This window comes from Diceros bicornis, chromosome 28 (assembly GCF_020826845.1).
Source record: "Diceros bicornis minor isolate mBicDic1 chromosome 28, mDicBic1.mat.cur, whole genome shotgun sequence".
Taxonomy (NCBI): domain Eukaryota; kingdom Metazoa; phylum Chordata; class Mammalia; order Perissodactyla; family Rhinocerotidae; genus Diceros; species Diceros bicornis.
Genome location: NC_080767.1, coordinates 42,575,493 through 42,592,899, shown reverse-complemented (window position 1 = coordinate 42,592,899; position 17,407 = coordinate 42,575,493). Strand labels below are relative to the sequence as shown.

The 17,407-nt window shown below is 55.2% G+C and overlaps 1 protein-coding gene across 1 annotated transcript in view; it reads right to left on the bottom strand.

The window, feature by feature from the left end:
* QSOX2 (quiescin sulfhydryl oxidase 2) overlaps window positions 1-11,227 on the bottom strand; it is a 35,456-nt gene extending 24,229 nt beyond the window's left edge. Inside the window, exon 1 of the mRNA XM_058524500.1 lies at window positions 10,894-11,227. Within this exon, the coding sequence (XP_058380483.1) occupies window positions 10,894-11,227 (334 nt within the window). The remainder of the gene's footprint in view (window positions 1-10,893) is intronic.
* Window positions 11,228-17,407: the final 6,180 nt, after the last annotated feature.

The window sequence follows — 17,407 nt, the reverse complement described above, 5'->3', positions numbered from 1 at the left end:
TTCGTCCACTACCTCCAAGTGCAGACACTCCCCCTTCCGATGCAGTCCACTCCACCACTGCAGCGCAAACATCCCTCCTCTACACTCTTCGATGGTCACAGATGGAGGAAACCAACCGGTTACTTCATCAAAAGACTTCTTTAAAAAGCCTCTGCATGACACTTTTCCTTCTTAAATATGTGGAAAATCAATTCTTTGGGAAAACAAATTATCCTTGTATTCCCACGGTATTTTGTACCTTCTCTCCTCTAGACCGTGGGCCCTGCCTGCCCCAGGCGCAGGAACCGTAACAATCCACACGGTAGCCCCCACCAAGGGCAGGAGGCGGCCAGTGTTCACCGGACGGAACACAATGCAACAGCAGGAGAGCAGTCGCTTCCCACTCACAGCATCATTTCTGACCCAGCCCTGACCGACACGACACCGTCTGCTCTGCGAGGACTGTCATCATCACCTGCCTGCATCTTGCTCAGGACTCAATGTTGTAAAAGCACTCTGACCACCGTTATCCCACTTAAGCTTTACATCCAAGCCTGGGATGTGACTGTCACTGTTCCTACTTTACAGCTGAGGAAACTGGGCCCCAGGTCCCCACAGGACAAGTGAGGAGGGACTCAGCGTTCTGCCTCCCTAGCCCTGCCCGCCCCGCTCCCCAGCCACAACGAGCCATCCACCCTTGAGCAGTGCCATCCCTTGACTCCCAGACAGCAACCAGGGAGGCAGAAGAAACGGCCAGGTGGGCAGCCTTCCTCTCCCCCGACGCCCTCTGTTCCTCATTCACTCATGATCCACTAACCTAAGCAATGCTTTCCTCACTGACCTCCGCGCAGGGCGGCCCACACATAACTGGCAGATCACACTTTCCCAGCTCAGTGTTGACAACACACCAGCCTAGTGGAATGGTGGGAAATTCTTTTCAGCCTGACAAAGGAGACGCTTGGGTGGGGAAAGAGGAGAAGGAGCCGAGCCAGGCCAAGACGGGCTTTGCTGGGGTGGGCACCAGCTCACACCAGCACCCTGGGAGCCCTCCTGGGAGGGAGCTGGTGTGCACCCGCCACTCCTTCTTGTGGACAGGCAGCAGCAAGCTGGAACTGGGCCACCGCCCTGAACGGACCTGGATGGCTCCCTGCGGTCTCAGAAGCAAGGCCAGTCTCAACCAGCTACACAGTCTGGATGAGCCCCCGGCCCCTTCTGGTCCTCCAGCCTCACTACGCCCCACCCCTACCCTGCCCCCGACAGCCACACTGCACATCCTTCCAGTTTCTTATTAGGTCACATCCTGGCATCTCTTGGCTTCTGCCTGGACCCCACCCCTGCCCCCTTTACTGAGCTCACTCCCATTTGCCCTCCAGGGTCTCTGTCTAAACACCACTTCCTCCGGGAGTCTTTCCCGACTGGTCTAGCTCAGTGCCCACGGAGTGGCCCGGGCCGGCCTAGCACCAGCAGGCCCATCCTTGCAGCAGACAGACGGCAGGCAGTGCCCGAAGACGCAAGGACACAGGTCTGCAGGCAGAGGGTCCAGCCACTTCAAGGTTTTGAGAATCCGGGCAACCAGTCAGTCTTTTTGTGCCTCGGTTGCCCACCTGTCAAACGGAGATGCCAGATAACATCTTCCTCCTCAGGGCACTGTGAGGAGCAAGCAGGCTTGCGGCAAGCAGGTAAGTGTCTGCTGCTAGAACATGTCCTGAGCGCCATCACAGCCAGCTCTGGCTGGCAGAGCAGCGGGAACACGCTCACACAGACCGATGGCAAACCCACGGTGACCCCGGGAACTGCTGTCCTATTGGACAGCGATCACTGACCAGAGCCCAGAGGAAGGAAAGAGGAGGGAAGACAACTCCAGGCAGAGCCCAGCAAGGCGGGAGGGAGGGTGGCCGCTCCAGCACCTCCCGAGTTAGGGGCTGGGCCAGTCCCTGCGAGGCTGCAGACCTCGGGAGGGATTCTGTTCTTTGTCCCAAGAGCCACAGCAGCCACAGAGAACTCAGAAACCTCCGTGCGGCGGTGACTCCTGCAGAGTGGCTGCCACCCTCCTCAGTGCCAATGACACGCAGGCAGCCTCCCACGGGGCTCTGGCAGCTACAGAGAGCGAGGGCGAGACGGTTCCTCTCCACGTCAGTCCCCTGCCCAACAAGCAGATCCTGGGCAGAGAGAAAGGCCCTCACCCCACCCGCACCCCACAGTCCTTCCCTGATACTAACGTCTCAACCACTACTCTCTGGCCATGGAGATTTTGGAGGAACCAGGCACAGATCACCAGTAGAACAGGAACCTTCTGCCTCATCTGAAGACCCTGGGGTTCAGGGCAGGGTGGAGGATGGCTGACCCATTGCCTGTCAACCCCTTGACCTCTCCCCACGCTCCAGCCCAGAGTGGAGCATCACCCGGCTACATGCATCTCTATTCGGCTGTCCCAGGCATCCCTCTCGAAACTCAACAGAAAGAGGACTCTTGATCCTCCACCTCCTGCCCTGCACCCACCCCCGCCCCCCAGAAGCGGGGAGCCAGCTCTCCTCCCTGAGGCGCCAGCCCAGAGGGACTGGCTGCCTTCCCAGATGGAAGGGGAAGAGGGGCGGCCTGGCTCCGAGGAAATGGATGGTTTTGGCTCAGATGCCTCTATGCAGAGGAAGCGAAGACGGTGCAAACTGTAGGACCCAACTCTGGTTTTTCAGCCTCTGAAGCGCCTTGAACCTTCCCAGGTGTCCAGCAGGTGGACCTTGCCCTTTGAAATAGGGCACAACTGCTGGCAGCTTAAAAATGAAAAAGAAAAACCTCGGTTTTCCCCAGGTTTTAACCAATTGCCTATTCCCATCACGCGGTGAAAAGAGCCACAGTTGCAGTGTGACCCAAAAAGCAGCAGGCCTGGGCAAGGCCGCCTGCGGGGTGTCGCAGGGAAACCCACACCAGGCTCGTCTGCACTGATGCCTCTGATCAAGAAAACACTGGCAAATGTATCGCTGTGAGGGTTCCACACTGAGGCCATCCTAAGCCAGCGTCAGGGCATGATTTGCAAAAAGCTCATGTCACAACTCGGACAAACACAGACGGCACAGGAGTCACTGAACTGCTCACAAAAGGACCCGTCAGGGGTGCGAGGGGATTGTGGGAGATCAAGATTTGGCCACCCTGAAATATATCTCTTTACCTTGATTGTTTTCTCTGACGGACATTTGACCTCCCCCACTACCTGCCTAAAGAATTTGACATAGTAACTCCTTCCTGGAACAGATCTTCCATCTGATGGCTGTAATATAATGTAAAATAGATGTTACAATAGAAAAGGCACCAACAAGCCCATCTTATCGGAAGTTCTGTCTCTCTGGCCACATTCTCTGGATGGCCCTGCCAGGAGTTGCCAGACAAACATTTACATTTATAAGGGAAATCTCCATTTGTAAAGGTATCTCCCTCTCTGTATTGGGAAGAGGGGGGATGATCTCCTTTCTAGAAACTTATCAATGTGGAAAGTGAGGCCTTAAATCTGCATAATAACCTTACTCTTGTTTACTGTGCTTTAGTGGTAATCTCCTGTAACTAACTCCCCCCCACCCCCAACATCCTCCTTTGTGTTTGGCTGAACATGGTATTTAAGACGAGAATTTCTGCTATTGTGTCGAGAAAGACAGTGTCCCTGGTTTCTCCCATATATACATGTTATTAAACTTGGTGTTATTTTCTCCTGCTAACCTGTCTTGTTAATTATTTGGCCAGCCATAAGAACCTTAAGGGAAGGGGCAGAGGGGGATTCTCCCTCTTCCCCCACAGGATTGAGCACGTGGCCCGCCGGAAACGGCCCGGCCAGGAGACAAGCTGGCCAGGGCCCCCCAGGGCAAGAAAACCCTCACCTTTGGGGCTCCCTGTTCTCCTGGACAGAAGTTGTTTGTATCTCCACCAGATAAGGTCTGTGAGCTAACGTGCAGCCTCAGAGTCTGAGCCCTTAGTTAATATTATTAAGTAAAATCAAACATAGGTAACTGCCCCAGAAAATCAGCCCTCTGGGAGCCTGTGAAACGACGCCCCAATATGACACTGAGATGACATGCGACCCACCTTTTTTGTCCTATTTCCCAGTTTTAAATAATGTTTCCTGGACCGGCCCCGTGGCTTAGCGGTTTAAGTGCGCGCACTCCACTACTGGCGGCCCGGGTTCAGATCCCGGGCGCACACCAACGCACTGCTTCTTCGGCCATGCTGAGGCCGCATCCCACACACAGCAACTAGAAGGCTGTGCAACTATGACATACAACTATCTACCGGGGCTTTGGGGGGAAAAAAAAAGGAGGATTGGCAATAGATGTTAGCTCAGAGCCAGTCTTCCTCAGCAAAAAGAGGAGGATTAGCATGATGTTAGCTCAGGGCTGATCTTCCTCACAATAAATAAATAAATAAATAAATAAATAAATAAATAAATAAATAAAACTTTAATAAATAAATAAATAATGTTTCCTACAGCAGGACGTAGACAAAAACCAGCAGGCACTGGGAAGTGACTGGCCAAGGGCAAGGTCATCAGCTGTGCCCTGGAAACACACGTGACTGCGACACTACAGACCTCACATTCAGCTCCAGGAGAGACACTTCTGCGGGAGGTGACACTTCGCCCGGCAAACTCTGGCCAAAAACAATCCATCCAAAGACAATTCTACCTGGAAGGCAGTCTTTCCTTCTGTTCACAAACTTGAAGGTCAACCCCAAACCCCTGAACTTGCTCTAGGAAGACAACCTCCTCGATTCTCTCCTTCCTCCACCCAGCTGCCATCCCCCCACCCCCGCCTGAAGTCCACCAGCTGCCTCACAGGGCCAGCTGCAGCAGTGGGAGCCACCTCACCTCTCCCTCAGCGTCCCCGTCACGGCCCCTGCTGGTTTCTGGCCCTCAGTTCTCCAGGGAGCACCACAGATTTTTTACACAGAAACCAGATGACAGGACTCCCTGATTAAAACCGCGCTTCTTTCCTGCTGTTCAGGAAGAGCATGGTTTACCCAGCCTGTAGGCCTGGGGCTGCCCACTTCCGCACGCTGCCCGACCCAGCAGAACCTCCCCAATTCGCCACCCTGGAGCCAGTCCCCTGGACTCCGCACAGTCCTGTCTGTCTTGGGGCTTTGCACTAGCTGTCCCCTCCATGTGGCATGCCCCTCCCTCAGCTGCCCGGCCTCATCTTCTGAGTCTCAAACGCTGCCCTCCGAGGCCTTCCTCCATTGCCCTGTGCCAGTCCAGTCATCCTGTCTATTTTCCTAGGACGGATCACTTGCAATTCACCTATCCATTTGGTCTCCTTTTCTGCTCACTGTCTGTTCTTCCCCCTGAAGTCCAGGCTCCACTCAGACAGGCACCTACCAGGGCGCTTGGGCAGGGAAGCACGCCGGACATGTTCCAAAACATGCAGGAATTAGCGCAGAGCAGACACCAAATTCCACTTTTGCAGGGAGCACCCTAACCGGAGGGGACAGTGCTGTGTGCCAGGATGCAGAGGCCGCAACCTGCCCTGGCTTCTCAGGATTCCTGAGAAGCAGCAAGTCGGTCTGCAGAGCTCCACTCCAGCCACAAGGCGGCCCACTCGCACCCAGCCTGGCCGTCCTGGTCGAGGGGCACGCCGAACTTCAGGAGGCCTGGTCTGTCTCTGGAAGACGGCCTCCCTGTGCAAGGAAGGGAGGCTCATGAGGGAAGCAGATGAAGGAGAATTTCGGTTAGAGGCGCCAGAAGTCACTGTAAGTATCCGGCAGATGGACAGCATTCACAGCCACACAATAGAGAGACAGTCTATTTTATCAAATAAAATGCAGACCGTTTCAAAGGTTTAGCTTCAGGGTATCTGCCTCATTCAACTTGTCCCCTCCCCTCCGCCTGCCTTGCCCACCTGTCTGGATCCCACCAGACAAAGGAGAGAAACGCTCAAAACCGAATGCAGACAGCCTGCCTCCCGACATCAGGCCACTCCCAACCACACCCGGGGAAAGAGCACCAGCTGGGAGGCACGTGAGGCCCACCTGCCAGGGGCACCCACAGGAAGAAGGCAAGCCACACGCTCACGAGCCTGCCTATTTTTAGTACCACAGGCTTAAAAAATACTTGTGAAATAATTAAGCTTTTATATGCAGTAGAATAAAAATTATTTCAAGTTTACTTAAGTAACTATATTACTTAACCTAACAAGATTAAACCTTATACCATTACTTGTCAAGTTCCAATAAAAAAGTCTATAAAAGTCTGATTTATGGTCAAGCATCAATTAGTTCTAGAAAATGATCACAGTACAGATTAATTAATCTCCTAGGTTTTAAAGAATGCAGCTGGAGTGTGGTTTGTAAGGCAGAGAGCTCCATCGTGGCTTCCTCACCCTTGTGAGAAGTCAGGGCCACGCTGGAGTTTCCAATCCCACATTCTCTCCCCTGATGTAGGCCCCTTCCTGGCTGAGCAGAGGTCTTTTTAGATAAGCTCCAAGTTCAAGCCACAAGCTTGGGATATATAGGCCTGGGTAGAAATTCAGCCCACATACTAACAAGTGGAGGCTGCTGCCACCAGTTATCCAGTCACCCGGAGTTGGCTTGAGAGTCCAGTTGCTCTATCTCAGCTACACCTTGGAGTTGAGGGCGGGGATGGGGTCTCAGTGGTCCTTTCATCCTCGGTCTTCGGCCCCGTGTGGTCAAAGTAACACTGTACACAGGCTGGCAGGCATTCTAGAGCGCTAAGGGTAAACGGCAACTCCGGGGATGCTCATCATCTCTCACTGGGTTCAATACCGAAGCATCACAGCAGTGTGGCATGAGAAAGGAAAACCTTTCGAGAACCTAAGTCCCCCAACTCATCTTCAGAGCCGAGGCGGGGCCGGCAGCATTTACGACCTGCGTTCCTCCCCTCAGTGTCACCGAGCTCCATGTGCAGTGGTGCTCCTCTGGACGCGGTCCTAATGAAGCCTGGGTCTCACAGGTGTGTCTCAGTGGGCCAACCACAGCTACCCGGGAGGGGGCACGACAGGCTTTTCTGGCCCATAGCGGGAGGATGCCACGCTGCCTGCCTCTCAGCTTCCCTTTCTGCCCTCTCCGAGCCCCCTCCAGAGCCCAGGTGAGCCCCAAGCAGCCCTCCTGGGGCTCTCTGCTTCGCCACACCCCTGCAGGCCTGCTCAGCCATCACTTCCATTGCCATCAGCAGCCTCCCCCCTCAGTCCCCTCTTCCTTCTTCCCGTAGGGAACACCAAGTGGTCTAGTTCATCTCCAAGAAACCTGTGGCCTGGCCAAGTAGACAGGAGACTGACCAGGTGGTGAATAGAGAGCTCAGTGAAAGGCAAGACTGCCGACACCATGCAGCGGAAGAACTAAGCGGCCATCTTTGCCCATAAGCTGGGCCCCCGACAGTCTTCGGCAGACACAGGGGGTGAGCCGTCGGGGTTCTGGAGTCACCCAGCCTGTCACTCAGCTGTGTGACCGTAAGTGGATGACTCAGTCTGACTCGGCCTCAGGTGTCACCATCTGTGACCTGAGTGCACCAACTCCCCCCTTGCAGGACTACAGGACTGCAGGGCGGGGGAGAGAAGACGCGTGTTGTGTGTGACTGCCACCAAGTCTCGAGTTCCCCTTCACGTCTCTCATCTAGAATTCTGAGGCCAATTACACAACATCTGCTCCTGCTTCCCCTGGCGCTCTGCTTCCCTCAGACGGAGCGAATGAGAGCCGAGAGAGGACAGATACCAAGGACCTGGCAATGCTGACAGGGACAGCGTTGAGGAAAGTCCCGGCAGAGACATCTAGGTGGTGGAGCGCTGCCCGGGGCCAGAGGCGCCTCAACTCCCACCCAGAAGGAGGTGGCACCACAAACCAAGCTGACACCGCAGCTCCAGGCCAGGATTCCAGGAACACAGCAGGCTTTGTTTTGTGAAGGACTCAGAAGTGACAGGCCTAAACCAGGTCTACATAAGCACTGGAATGACATCTGGCTATACCCAACAGTAGACCTTTTGTTTGTTAAGCCACCTTCCTATGAGGAAAAACACTTATTTTCAAAATCTTGAAAATGTCAGTGAAGAGCTAGAGTTCCATCCAAATCTTTTAGGAAACGAAGGTCTCCCTAAGCCATGAACAGAGAGGCCTTGCCAAGCTGCGGACGTGGAGCCCCACCGTCTGTAGACCACCCCCTCCGGCTTTCTGCTCATTCTGAGCAAATGGAAGAGACCAGTTAGGAGGCAATGGCGGGGGAACAGCAACGAAGCAGATGCTCAGCTAGCTCAGTGTTCCCCTCACCCTGAGGCAGTCTCAAGTGAGGGAGCAGAGCTTATACCATAACCACCCACCTTCCAGAAGCCACACTGGTGTAGATACTGGGAGGGGGCGGCAGATGGGGAAAGCTGGCGGGACGCTCTCCATTTCGAGAGGGGTAGGGAGAGGCACCTGAGGGGTCCTAGTCCAAGGTCTGCATGCCCCGGGTGACTCACTGGACAGCCCAATTCACAGGTGACCGACTGGGACCAGAGTGGTGCCAATGGGAGTTTTGAGTGCACTGAGACTAGACCACGTGGGCGATGGGCACCCGCTCCCCTGTGGGATGGCCCACAGTGGGGAGCACGGCGCTGAGCAGAGTGGGCTGCCGCTGACATCCAGGGTGAGGGTGAGGGTGGTTCTTCCCAACACATTCTACGGGGAGTTCACTGAAATGAGGCATAGAAGGGTGCTGTGGTCAACACGTGGGAGGCAAATGGTTAAGTGAGGAGCCCCCGCGTGTGGTGGACAACCACGAGGGGGTCACACGCCACACTTCCCTTTCTTGCAGGTGTCTTGTGGGCTTACTGTCCCTGAACAGTGATCCTCCAACTTCGGGGCTTGTGCTGACAGGATGCTGAGCCTCACGCCCAGTTTCTGACCCACCAGGCTGGGCTGGGGCCGATGACACATATTTCTAACAAGTCCTCAGGTGACCTCACTTTGGGGACCCCGAGTGGGACACTCCCCAGTGCCAAGGGCTCTGCCTCCAGGTGGAGCTGGCGCTCAGGCAGTGCTGCTGGCAATTTGGCTCTGGGGGCCCTCTGCCTGGGCATGGGCAGCCCCTCCTCCCTCTCCCCTGCTCCTGGCCCCCCTGTCTTTCGGGCCTCACCTGTCTTTCACTTTCAGCCATATCTCCCTCGTCTCAGGCCTGTTCTTCCTGCCTTGACTTGGACAACATCCAACCCTTTTAAGATAGCCTTATTTAGCTAATAGTTAAGTTAATTACACCATTAGGAATGGATTTCACTATCTTCCCTTTCAGAAATAACCTCCTTCCAAGTTCCAGGGACAATTGCCAAGGCTGGCTCAACTACGGAACAGTTTGCAATATTTGAATCTGGTTTGTGATTTTTATATTTCAGATACTAAACTGGAAAAAATCAAAATATGCACAAAATAGGTGACAAATGTCTTGCCAGAGCTACTTGCATTTTAATTTACATATCTGTGTTTCTGCCACCAAGTAACAAACGAGAACCGAAACGTTCTCTGTATTATTAAAGTGGTTGTTTGTTCTCAAAGCAAAGGCTTAAAAAAAAACCTACTAAGCCGTGGTCTGTCTAGTCCTTAGTCTCAATAGGTGACAAATGTCTTGCCAGAGCTACTTGCATTTTAATTTACATATCTGTGTTTCTGCCACCAAGTAACAAACGAGAACCGAAACGTTCTCTGTATTATTAAAGTGGTTGTTTGTTCTCAAAGCAAAGGCTTAAAAAAAAACCTACTAAGCCGTGGTCTGTCTACTTCTTAGTCTCTGATCTCAGTTCTGACCAGGGCCGAACACTAGGGACTTAAGGAAACATTAGATCAAAGAACAAACCGTTTAGAATCAAAAGGCCCAACACCTCGAGGTAAGACAAGAAGGCATCTGAAAGACAATCATTTACAACTACCCACCAAACTCTATTTGGACTTGTAAAAAGTGTCTTTCTGAACCTGTTTAGATATGAGACAAGTATAACAGGGTTGGATATAAGACTTAAAGACAAAGGTGCAGGAAGAAAGCTCAGCAATTTGTTACCCTCCTGCCCACTGAAACATACAATTAGAGGTTTGCTCAACATCGGCAGGAGTCCTGCCAAACCCTGCTCTTGCTGGGGACCAGCTCCTACTTCAGAACAATTTACCTTCCATTTTAAAGCAGGGCCAGCTTGCAGGAAGGATGCTGCAAATGCTCCCTTCCGCTCCAACTCTGCCTTTAGAGCAGGTGCATAACTTGGTGACTGATGAGCAGTCTGCAGCATGACTGAAGTGCCAAACAACAACGAAGCGTGGGAACACGCCCAGTGGTGTGGTGGATGACACATTTATCAAAGGCTGCGCATCTACAAACGAGGAACCTCCCAGCGAAATGCTCTGAAGGTCGTTTTTTGCTTCTATAGAGAAGTCCGCAGAGTGTTTGCAAGTCTAAGTTAGGGGCTCACTTGGAGTACCCACCATATGGTCAACCACGCACAACACAAGAGGATGAAAAAGAAGGACTTAAAGGGAAAGGGGCTTGGGATAGGAATGGGGATCCTCAAAGAATGGGGACTCCCGGCACTGAAACGGAATACTCAGGATGGGCTGTGCACAGGAAACAGCTAGGATAAAGTCCCCAGGGGGTTAATAAAGCTCTTGGGGGCTGGAAACTAGGTGTCTGGAAAGCTGGGCAATCCTGGGAGGGTTCCCCTGTCCCCCACTGTGGAGTGAGGGCCGGGGAAGAAGAGTTCTTGTCATTCCGACTTGAGACACATTCCCAGGATCTCACGGGGTTCACACGGGGGACATCCGGAGCGCAGGCCAGCGGTGGCCGAAGCGGGGTGGCTCTGTAGGGCAGGGGGAAAAGGGCCCGGGAGGCGCAGCGAGCAGGAGGGCGAGTCCCGCGGGCCGCAGGGTCAGGCCCCGCCGGCCGGGGTCGGAGTCCCGCGCGGGGGCGCGCCTCACCTCGCACATCCCCGGCCAGGGCCCGCCAGGTGGGCGCGTAGCCGATGCAGTGGCCGCACCACGAGGAATAGAACTGCACGAGCCACGCGGCCGAGCTGTTGGCCGTGGCCCCGCGCACGCTGCCGCTGTCCAGCACCCACACGGCGTCCTCGCCCGCGCGGTACAGCCGCGCCGCCCCGCCCGCGCCCGGCCCCGCCGCCGCCGCCAGCAGCACGAGCAGCGGGGGCAGCCGCGCGGGCCGCGCCGGGGGCGGGTGCCGGGCTCGGGCCGCCGTCCCCGCCGGGGCCCCCGGGCTGCGCGCCGGCACCTCCGCCGCCTCCCCGGCCGCCGCCATGTTGGGAGTGCCGCGGCGCGCCTGACCTTTCACCCTGGCAACCGCCGTCACGTGCGCCGCGCGCGCCTGGCCCCGCCCCGAGCGCCGGCGCAAGCCTCCGACCTCGCCCACAGGCGCCCTCCAGGCCCCGCCCCTGAACCCCGGCCCCGCCCCTCCAGGCCCCGGCCCCACCCCTTCGCCACCTCCGACGACCCCCATCGGAATCTGGGGCAGGGTCGCCCGGTTAACCATATGAAAATACAGGACGCCCACTTAAATGTGAATTTCAGGGGCCGGCGGGGTGGCCTAGTGGTTAAGTTCGTGCTCTCCGCTTGGGCGGCCTCCGGGTTCCCAGGTTCGGATCTCCGGCACGGATGTACACACTGCTTGTCAAGCCATGCTGTGGCAGGCGTCCCACATATAAAGTAGAGGAAGATGGGTACAGATGTTAGCCCAGGGCCAATCTTCCTCAGCAAAAAGAGGAGGCTTGGCAATGGATGTCAGCTCAGGGCTAATCTTCCCCACCAAAAAAAAAAGTGAATTTCAGATAAGCATCAAATTGTCATTAAGTTTAAGTATGTCCCGGTATGTCCCGTATCTGAAATGCAAATTTAACGGGATATACTTAGACTTAAAAATGATTCGCTGCTTATCTGAAATTCACATTTAACTGGCGTCCTGTGTTTTATTTGGCAACCCCACCTGGAGCTTCAGAGGATCTGCCACCTGACCTTTACTTCTTAATAGATTGTAACTCTTGGAAAATGTAGCAAAACGTGCATGCAAACTCAGATGTGTTAGGTGCTGAATTTTAGGACTTTCGAGTCGACCACAGCTGATTTCTCTGCAAACCTAGGAAATAAAGGTTCATTGGACTTATTTGCTTAAGTCAACAGGAGACCTGGTTTTCTAATTGCTCTTCCTAATTGTTATGCATATCGAGATTTTCTCTGAACTGTGTGACCAAAACAAGAAAGGAAGGAAGTGGATCATAGAGCGATATGAGTCAGCAAGGGTCGTCCATTGTCCTGGAAATTCACATTCTTACATTCCAGGCCGCCTCGCTCCTGTGGGTGATTAACTCAATAAGTAGACGATATGATTTAAACTTAAACTACATTTACAGTCGTCCCCCCATAATCGCAGGGGATACGTTCCAAGACCCCATGTGGATGCCTGAAATGCTGGGTAGTACCAAACCCTCTGTATACTGTGTTTTTTCCTATACATACATATCTATGATAAAAGTTTAACTTATAAACTAGGCACAGTAAGAGATTAACAACAGTAACTAATAGTAAAATAGAACAATTATAACAATACACTGTCATAAAAGTCATATGAATGTGGTCTCTCTCTCTCTCTCAAAATGTCTTATTGTACCGTACTCACCTTTCTTCTTGTGATGATGTGAGATGATACAATGCCCACGTGATGAGATGAAAGGGGAATGACAGCGTTATTTTCAGACTGCAGTTGAACGCGGGTAACTGAACCAGCGGAAAGCGAAACCACAGATAAGGGGGACTACTGTATACCAGTGCAATCATCTCGCTGCTCACATTCCAGGGGGCTGCGTAAGATTGTTTGAGAAGAGGGTTTTGTTGTTGACAAAGGTCAGAACACCCTGGAGAAGATGATCCAAACCAAAGGGCCCCTGGCCAAGACCCTGGTGCCCTCCCCGTGTCCCACCTCTCCCGGTTCACTGTTCCCCCCTTCCTTTTTTTTTTTTTTTGTGAGGAAGATCAGCCCTGAGCTAACATCCATGCTAATCCTCCTCTTTTTGCTGAGCAAGACCGACTCTGAGCTAACATCTATTGACAATCCTCCTCCTTTTTTTTTTTTTCCCCAAAGCCCCAGTAGATAGTTGTATGTCATAGTTGCACATCCTTCTAGTTGCTGTATGTGGGACTTGGCCTCAGCATGGCCGGAGAAGCGGTGCGTCGGTGGGCGCGCCTGGGATCCGAACCTGGGCCGCCAGTAGCGGAGCACGTGCACTTAACCGCTAAGCCACGGGGCCGGCCCCTGCCTTCCTTCACTAACATTCACTGGGCTTCTGCTCCAAACCAAGCCCTGGAGACCAAGCAGGAACAAAACCAAGCCCTGGTGCCACTGGGTCTGCCTTCCAGGAGAGACACCCCAAACAAGTAAATAAGTAAGATGGAGATAAATGCTATAAAAAGCAGTAAAGCAGGGCAGGGGGAGGGGGCTGTTCTACCCAGGGGGGCCGGGGAGGCCTCTCTGAGAAGGTGACCATGGATGGAGAAGGAGGTGTGAAAAAAGGCAAGCAGACCAGGCAGAGGAACTGCATGTGTAAAGGCTCCGAGGTAGAAGGGGTCGAGCACGTTGGAAGAACAGCAAGGAGGCCAGCGGGGCTGGAGCAGGGTGAGCCAGGGCAAGAGAGCGGAGCAGAGAAGCAGCCAAGAGCGAGCCCGCGTGGGGCCTCACCAGCCAGGCTGCAGACTAGTGCCCTGCCTCTGAATGTGGTGGTGGCCACGGGAGGGTGTTGAGTGGGGATGTGGTTCTGCCCTGCTGGCTGCTGTGTGGAAGGGGCAGGGTGGAAGCAGGAGACCCTCAAAGAGATGGTGGCACTCAGGTAAGGGGTGGGTGGCAGTGCAGGTGAGAAGAGTCAGACTCGGGGTACGTGTTGAAGGTAGGACGGGGGATCAAATCCAGGGTGTGAGACAAGGAGGGATCACATCTGCCGGCAGGGTTTTGGCCAGAGCCACCGGAAGGCTGAAGTTGCCCTGGGCTGAGGTAGAGGACTGCAGGGAGGGGCGGGAGAGCAATTTTCGGGGTGAGAGGGGAAATGAAGAGCCTGCTTTGGACCTGATGAAGTCCAGAGGTCTTTTCAACATCTGAGGGAGGTGTCAGGACACCGGTTGGCTGTGTGAGTCTGCAGCTCAGAGGGCACCTTGGGGCTGGTCGGGGTCCCCACGGGGCACAGCGAGGACAGGAGAGGGCCGGCCACACGCTGAGCCCCGGGCCTGCAGCCGCAGGGCTGAGGCCGATGAGGGAACCAGAAGGAGCAACGGTGAGCAGGCGGGGAACAGAGAGTGTGGAGGCAGGAATCCAGGAAGAATGTGCAAGACCAGACCGAAAATCAAGAATGAGAACCAACTGACCTCTGGATCTGGGGAGGGGACTCACTGGTGGCGGGACAACAGCGGTCTGCGTGGATGGGGGGACGAAGTGTGACTGAAGTGTTTTCAGAAAGAATGGAGGAGAAGAAGAAGAGGCAGTGGGGACCCGGGAGTCTTCCCAGGAGTTCTGCTGAAAAGGAGAGCAAAGAGACCAGGTGGGGGCTGCAGGCCGGGGGCGTGGCGGGATGGAGGACTTCCAGGGTGGGGTCGGGGATGCGAGGAGTAGGAGGGAAGAGGAAATCCAGCTTGCCGGCAGGACCTGAGGCTGGAAGGGACAAGGGACAGAGAGAGGCCCCTGTGCCCCCACGCTTGCCCAGCCCAGCCCCCCTCCTTCTCTCTCCTAGGGAGCCCCCTCTCCAGCCCGCCCTTCTGAACTCACCAGCATGGTGCTCCTGCTGCCCTTGGGGTGGAGCCCAGGCTCATCTCAGCCTCACATGGCCCCTGCCCCCCAAGCCACTGACCACAGGTAGAGTGTTGGCCTCAGCCTGGAGGGGCATGGCCACAAAGTCACGTGACAACTGTTGAGCAAACAGACCAGAATCTGGTCATCCAGTCAAGGCTGGGCTGCTGGGAAGGTTCCTGCAGACCACGCACGCACACCTGCTTCACTCTTGCTAATGGTCAGAGTGTGGTCTCAGTCTGCCCAGGCTGCCACAGCGAAACACCACAGACCCGGCGGCTTAAACAGCACACGTTTGCTTCTCACAGTTCTGGAGGCCGGACAGCCGAGATTGGGGTGCCGGCATGGTCACTTTCTGGCGAGGGCCCTCTTCCTGGCTTGCAGATGGCCGCCGCCTTCTGGCTGTGTGCTCCCATGGCCTTCCCTCTGTGCAAGCTCACGGCGAGAGGGACGGGGAGCTCTCTGGTGTCTCTTCTCTTAAGAGCACTAATCTCATCATGGGGCCCCACCTCAGGACCTCACCAGACCCTAAGAACCTCCCAAAGGTATCTCTTAACACCATCACGTTGGGGGCTAGGGCTGCTACATATGAATTTTGGGGGGACACACTTCAGCCCATAGCAGACACCCAAAGCCACTTGCAGGGACCATGCCCCTCCCCCACTCCAGGTTCAAGTCCCACTGTCACTCCAGCTCATCCAGGCGCTAGGGGGTTGGAGGGGAGGTCTCTGGGACCCTGCTCTTGGGGCAGCCGGTGGGTGTGTGTGCTGGCCCCACTGAACGCCATTAGGGTTCTCCTGGCCCCTCCTCAGCCCTCAGGTGGCCGGTCACCTGCTCTACTGGCAACGGTCCCAGGGCTGAGTCCCTCCTTTCCTGTTGTGCAAATTCCCTCCCCTCACCCGGTCTCCTCAGGGGCTAGATGGGATTGCAAATAGCAGCACGGTATCTCTCCTAGTCTCGAGGACCTGCCCCCACCACATGGGGGAAGGAAGCCCCACTTGGGGGAGCACATTCAGCATGGCAGGGTAACACCCCACCCCAAACCTGCTCCGTGAAATTGAACCACCAATGGAACCAAGCTTAGCCCAGCATGGAGAGGCGGCACCCCAAAAACACCACCGCAGTTTCTCAAATCCAAATGCCACTGGCCCCACCACACACAATCGATTTAATAAAAAGTTCTTAGGAAAAGCGCCGATTGTAAAATGCAGCCCAATTCAGAAGCATTGAAATGGGAGGAGGGGAGGTGTGTCTATCTTAGAATCCGAGAAACAAGACGATGCAAGATTCTTGCTTCCACTGATCAGCCAGGCCCGGCTGGAAGCCCTGTGCCCCACCCGGTGACCTCCTTAGATCTCCTCCTCCACCTGCCAGGGAGGTGCCTGCACTGCATGGGCGCCTAGACCCGGGGGATTGCGAGAAAAACCTTCGTGTACGTGCTACTGAGGAAGAAAACACGTTGCCAGAGACAGTTTTTTTTCCGCCACAGCATGGCTTACCAAGCAGTGCGTCGGTGCGCGCCCGGGATCCGAACCAGCGAACCCCGGGCCGCCGCAGCGGAGCGCACGCACTTAACCGCTTGCGCCACCGGGCCGGCCCCTTGCCAGAGACAGTTTTAAGAGGCCTCAGAGAGAAAGATGCACTCTGATTTCAAAGGGGTCAGAATGTGGGGAAGACCTGCATCTTAGAGCTGGTGAAATGAGGCACTGGTTTCCTGTTGGGGAAACTGAGGGCATCGGGCCAGTACCATGCTTACGGGCACATGGCATGTATGTGACAGAGGGGTCTCAAACCTGGGTACCCCCAACACCCAGGGGGCCTGTTCTGAAGCCTGTGTCCGGGACAAGGCAGAACCCCCTTCCCAGCCCTGGGCTCCTGCCTTTTGGCATGTGGTCATCCCCGGTCATGCCAGCTTGTGCCAGCTGGATGGACATGAGCCCTGGAGGCCAAGGCTGGCTGTCCCTTCTCTGACACCCCCCAGATGGGACAGGTTCTGCTCAGGGAGAAGGAAGATGGGGGCAGACAAACTCCAGCTGCAGCCCTGGCTCCAGAGCGGGCACTACCCTCCGTGTCACACCCTTCGGTTGGCGTACCGAATTCGGGCTCAGCTGCTTAGGAACGCCACCCGTTCTCTGGAAAGCTTACAAGAAGGGTTATTCCTGAGTACTCGCCATGTGCCAGAGACGGAGCCTGGTGGGGACAATCCTCTGTGTCCTCACAATGACACTATGAGGAGGGCAGTGATTCTGGGCATGAGGCATGGGGACGGCGGCCCTGCCATAAGGAAGAGGTGGAGCAGGACTTAGGATGCGGGCTCTTAGCATCACTAAATGCCTGTGCTGTCATGTCACAACCTGGATGGACACGGCCTGAGGGAAAAGGGCCCCTACAGGTGAGCAGGAGGCAGCGGGAGGGCCGCAGGGAGCCCCTAGGGCAGGGCCAGCTGTGTGTGTGTGTCTGTGTGTGTGTGCGTCTGTGTGGGATCCTGTCCTGTCCCCCGAGCCTGCAGTCAAGTTTTGCAAATACCACCACCTGCTCCCAGCTGTGCTCATGGGGCATTAGGGAGGGGCCTCTGCTGGGGGCAAAGGAGACGCTGGGTGGGGCACAAACACCAAGAATGGCGTTTTGGTGTGTGACGGCTGGCATAGGGTGGGCGGA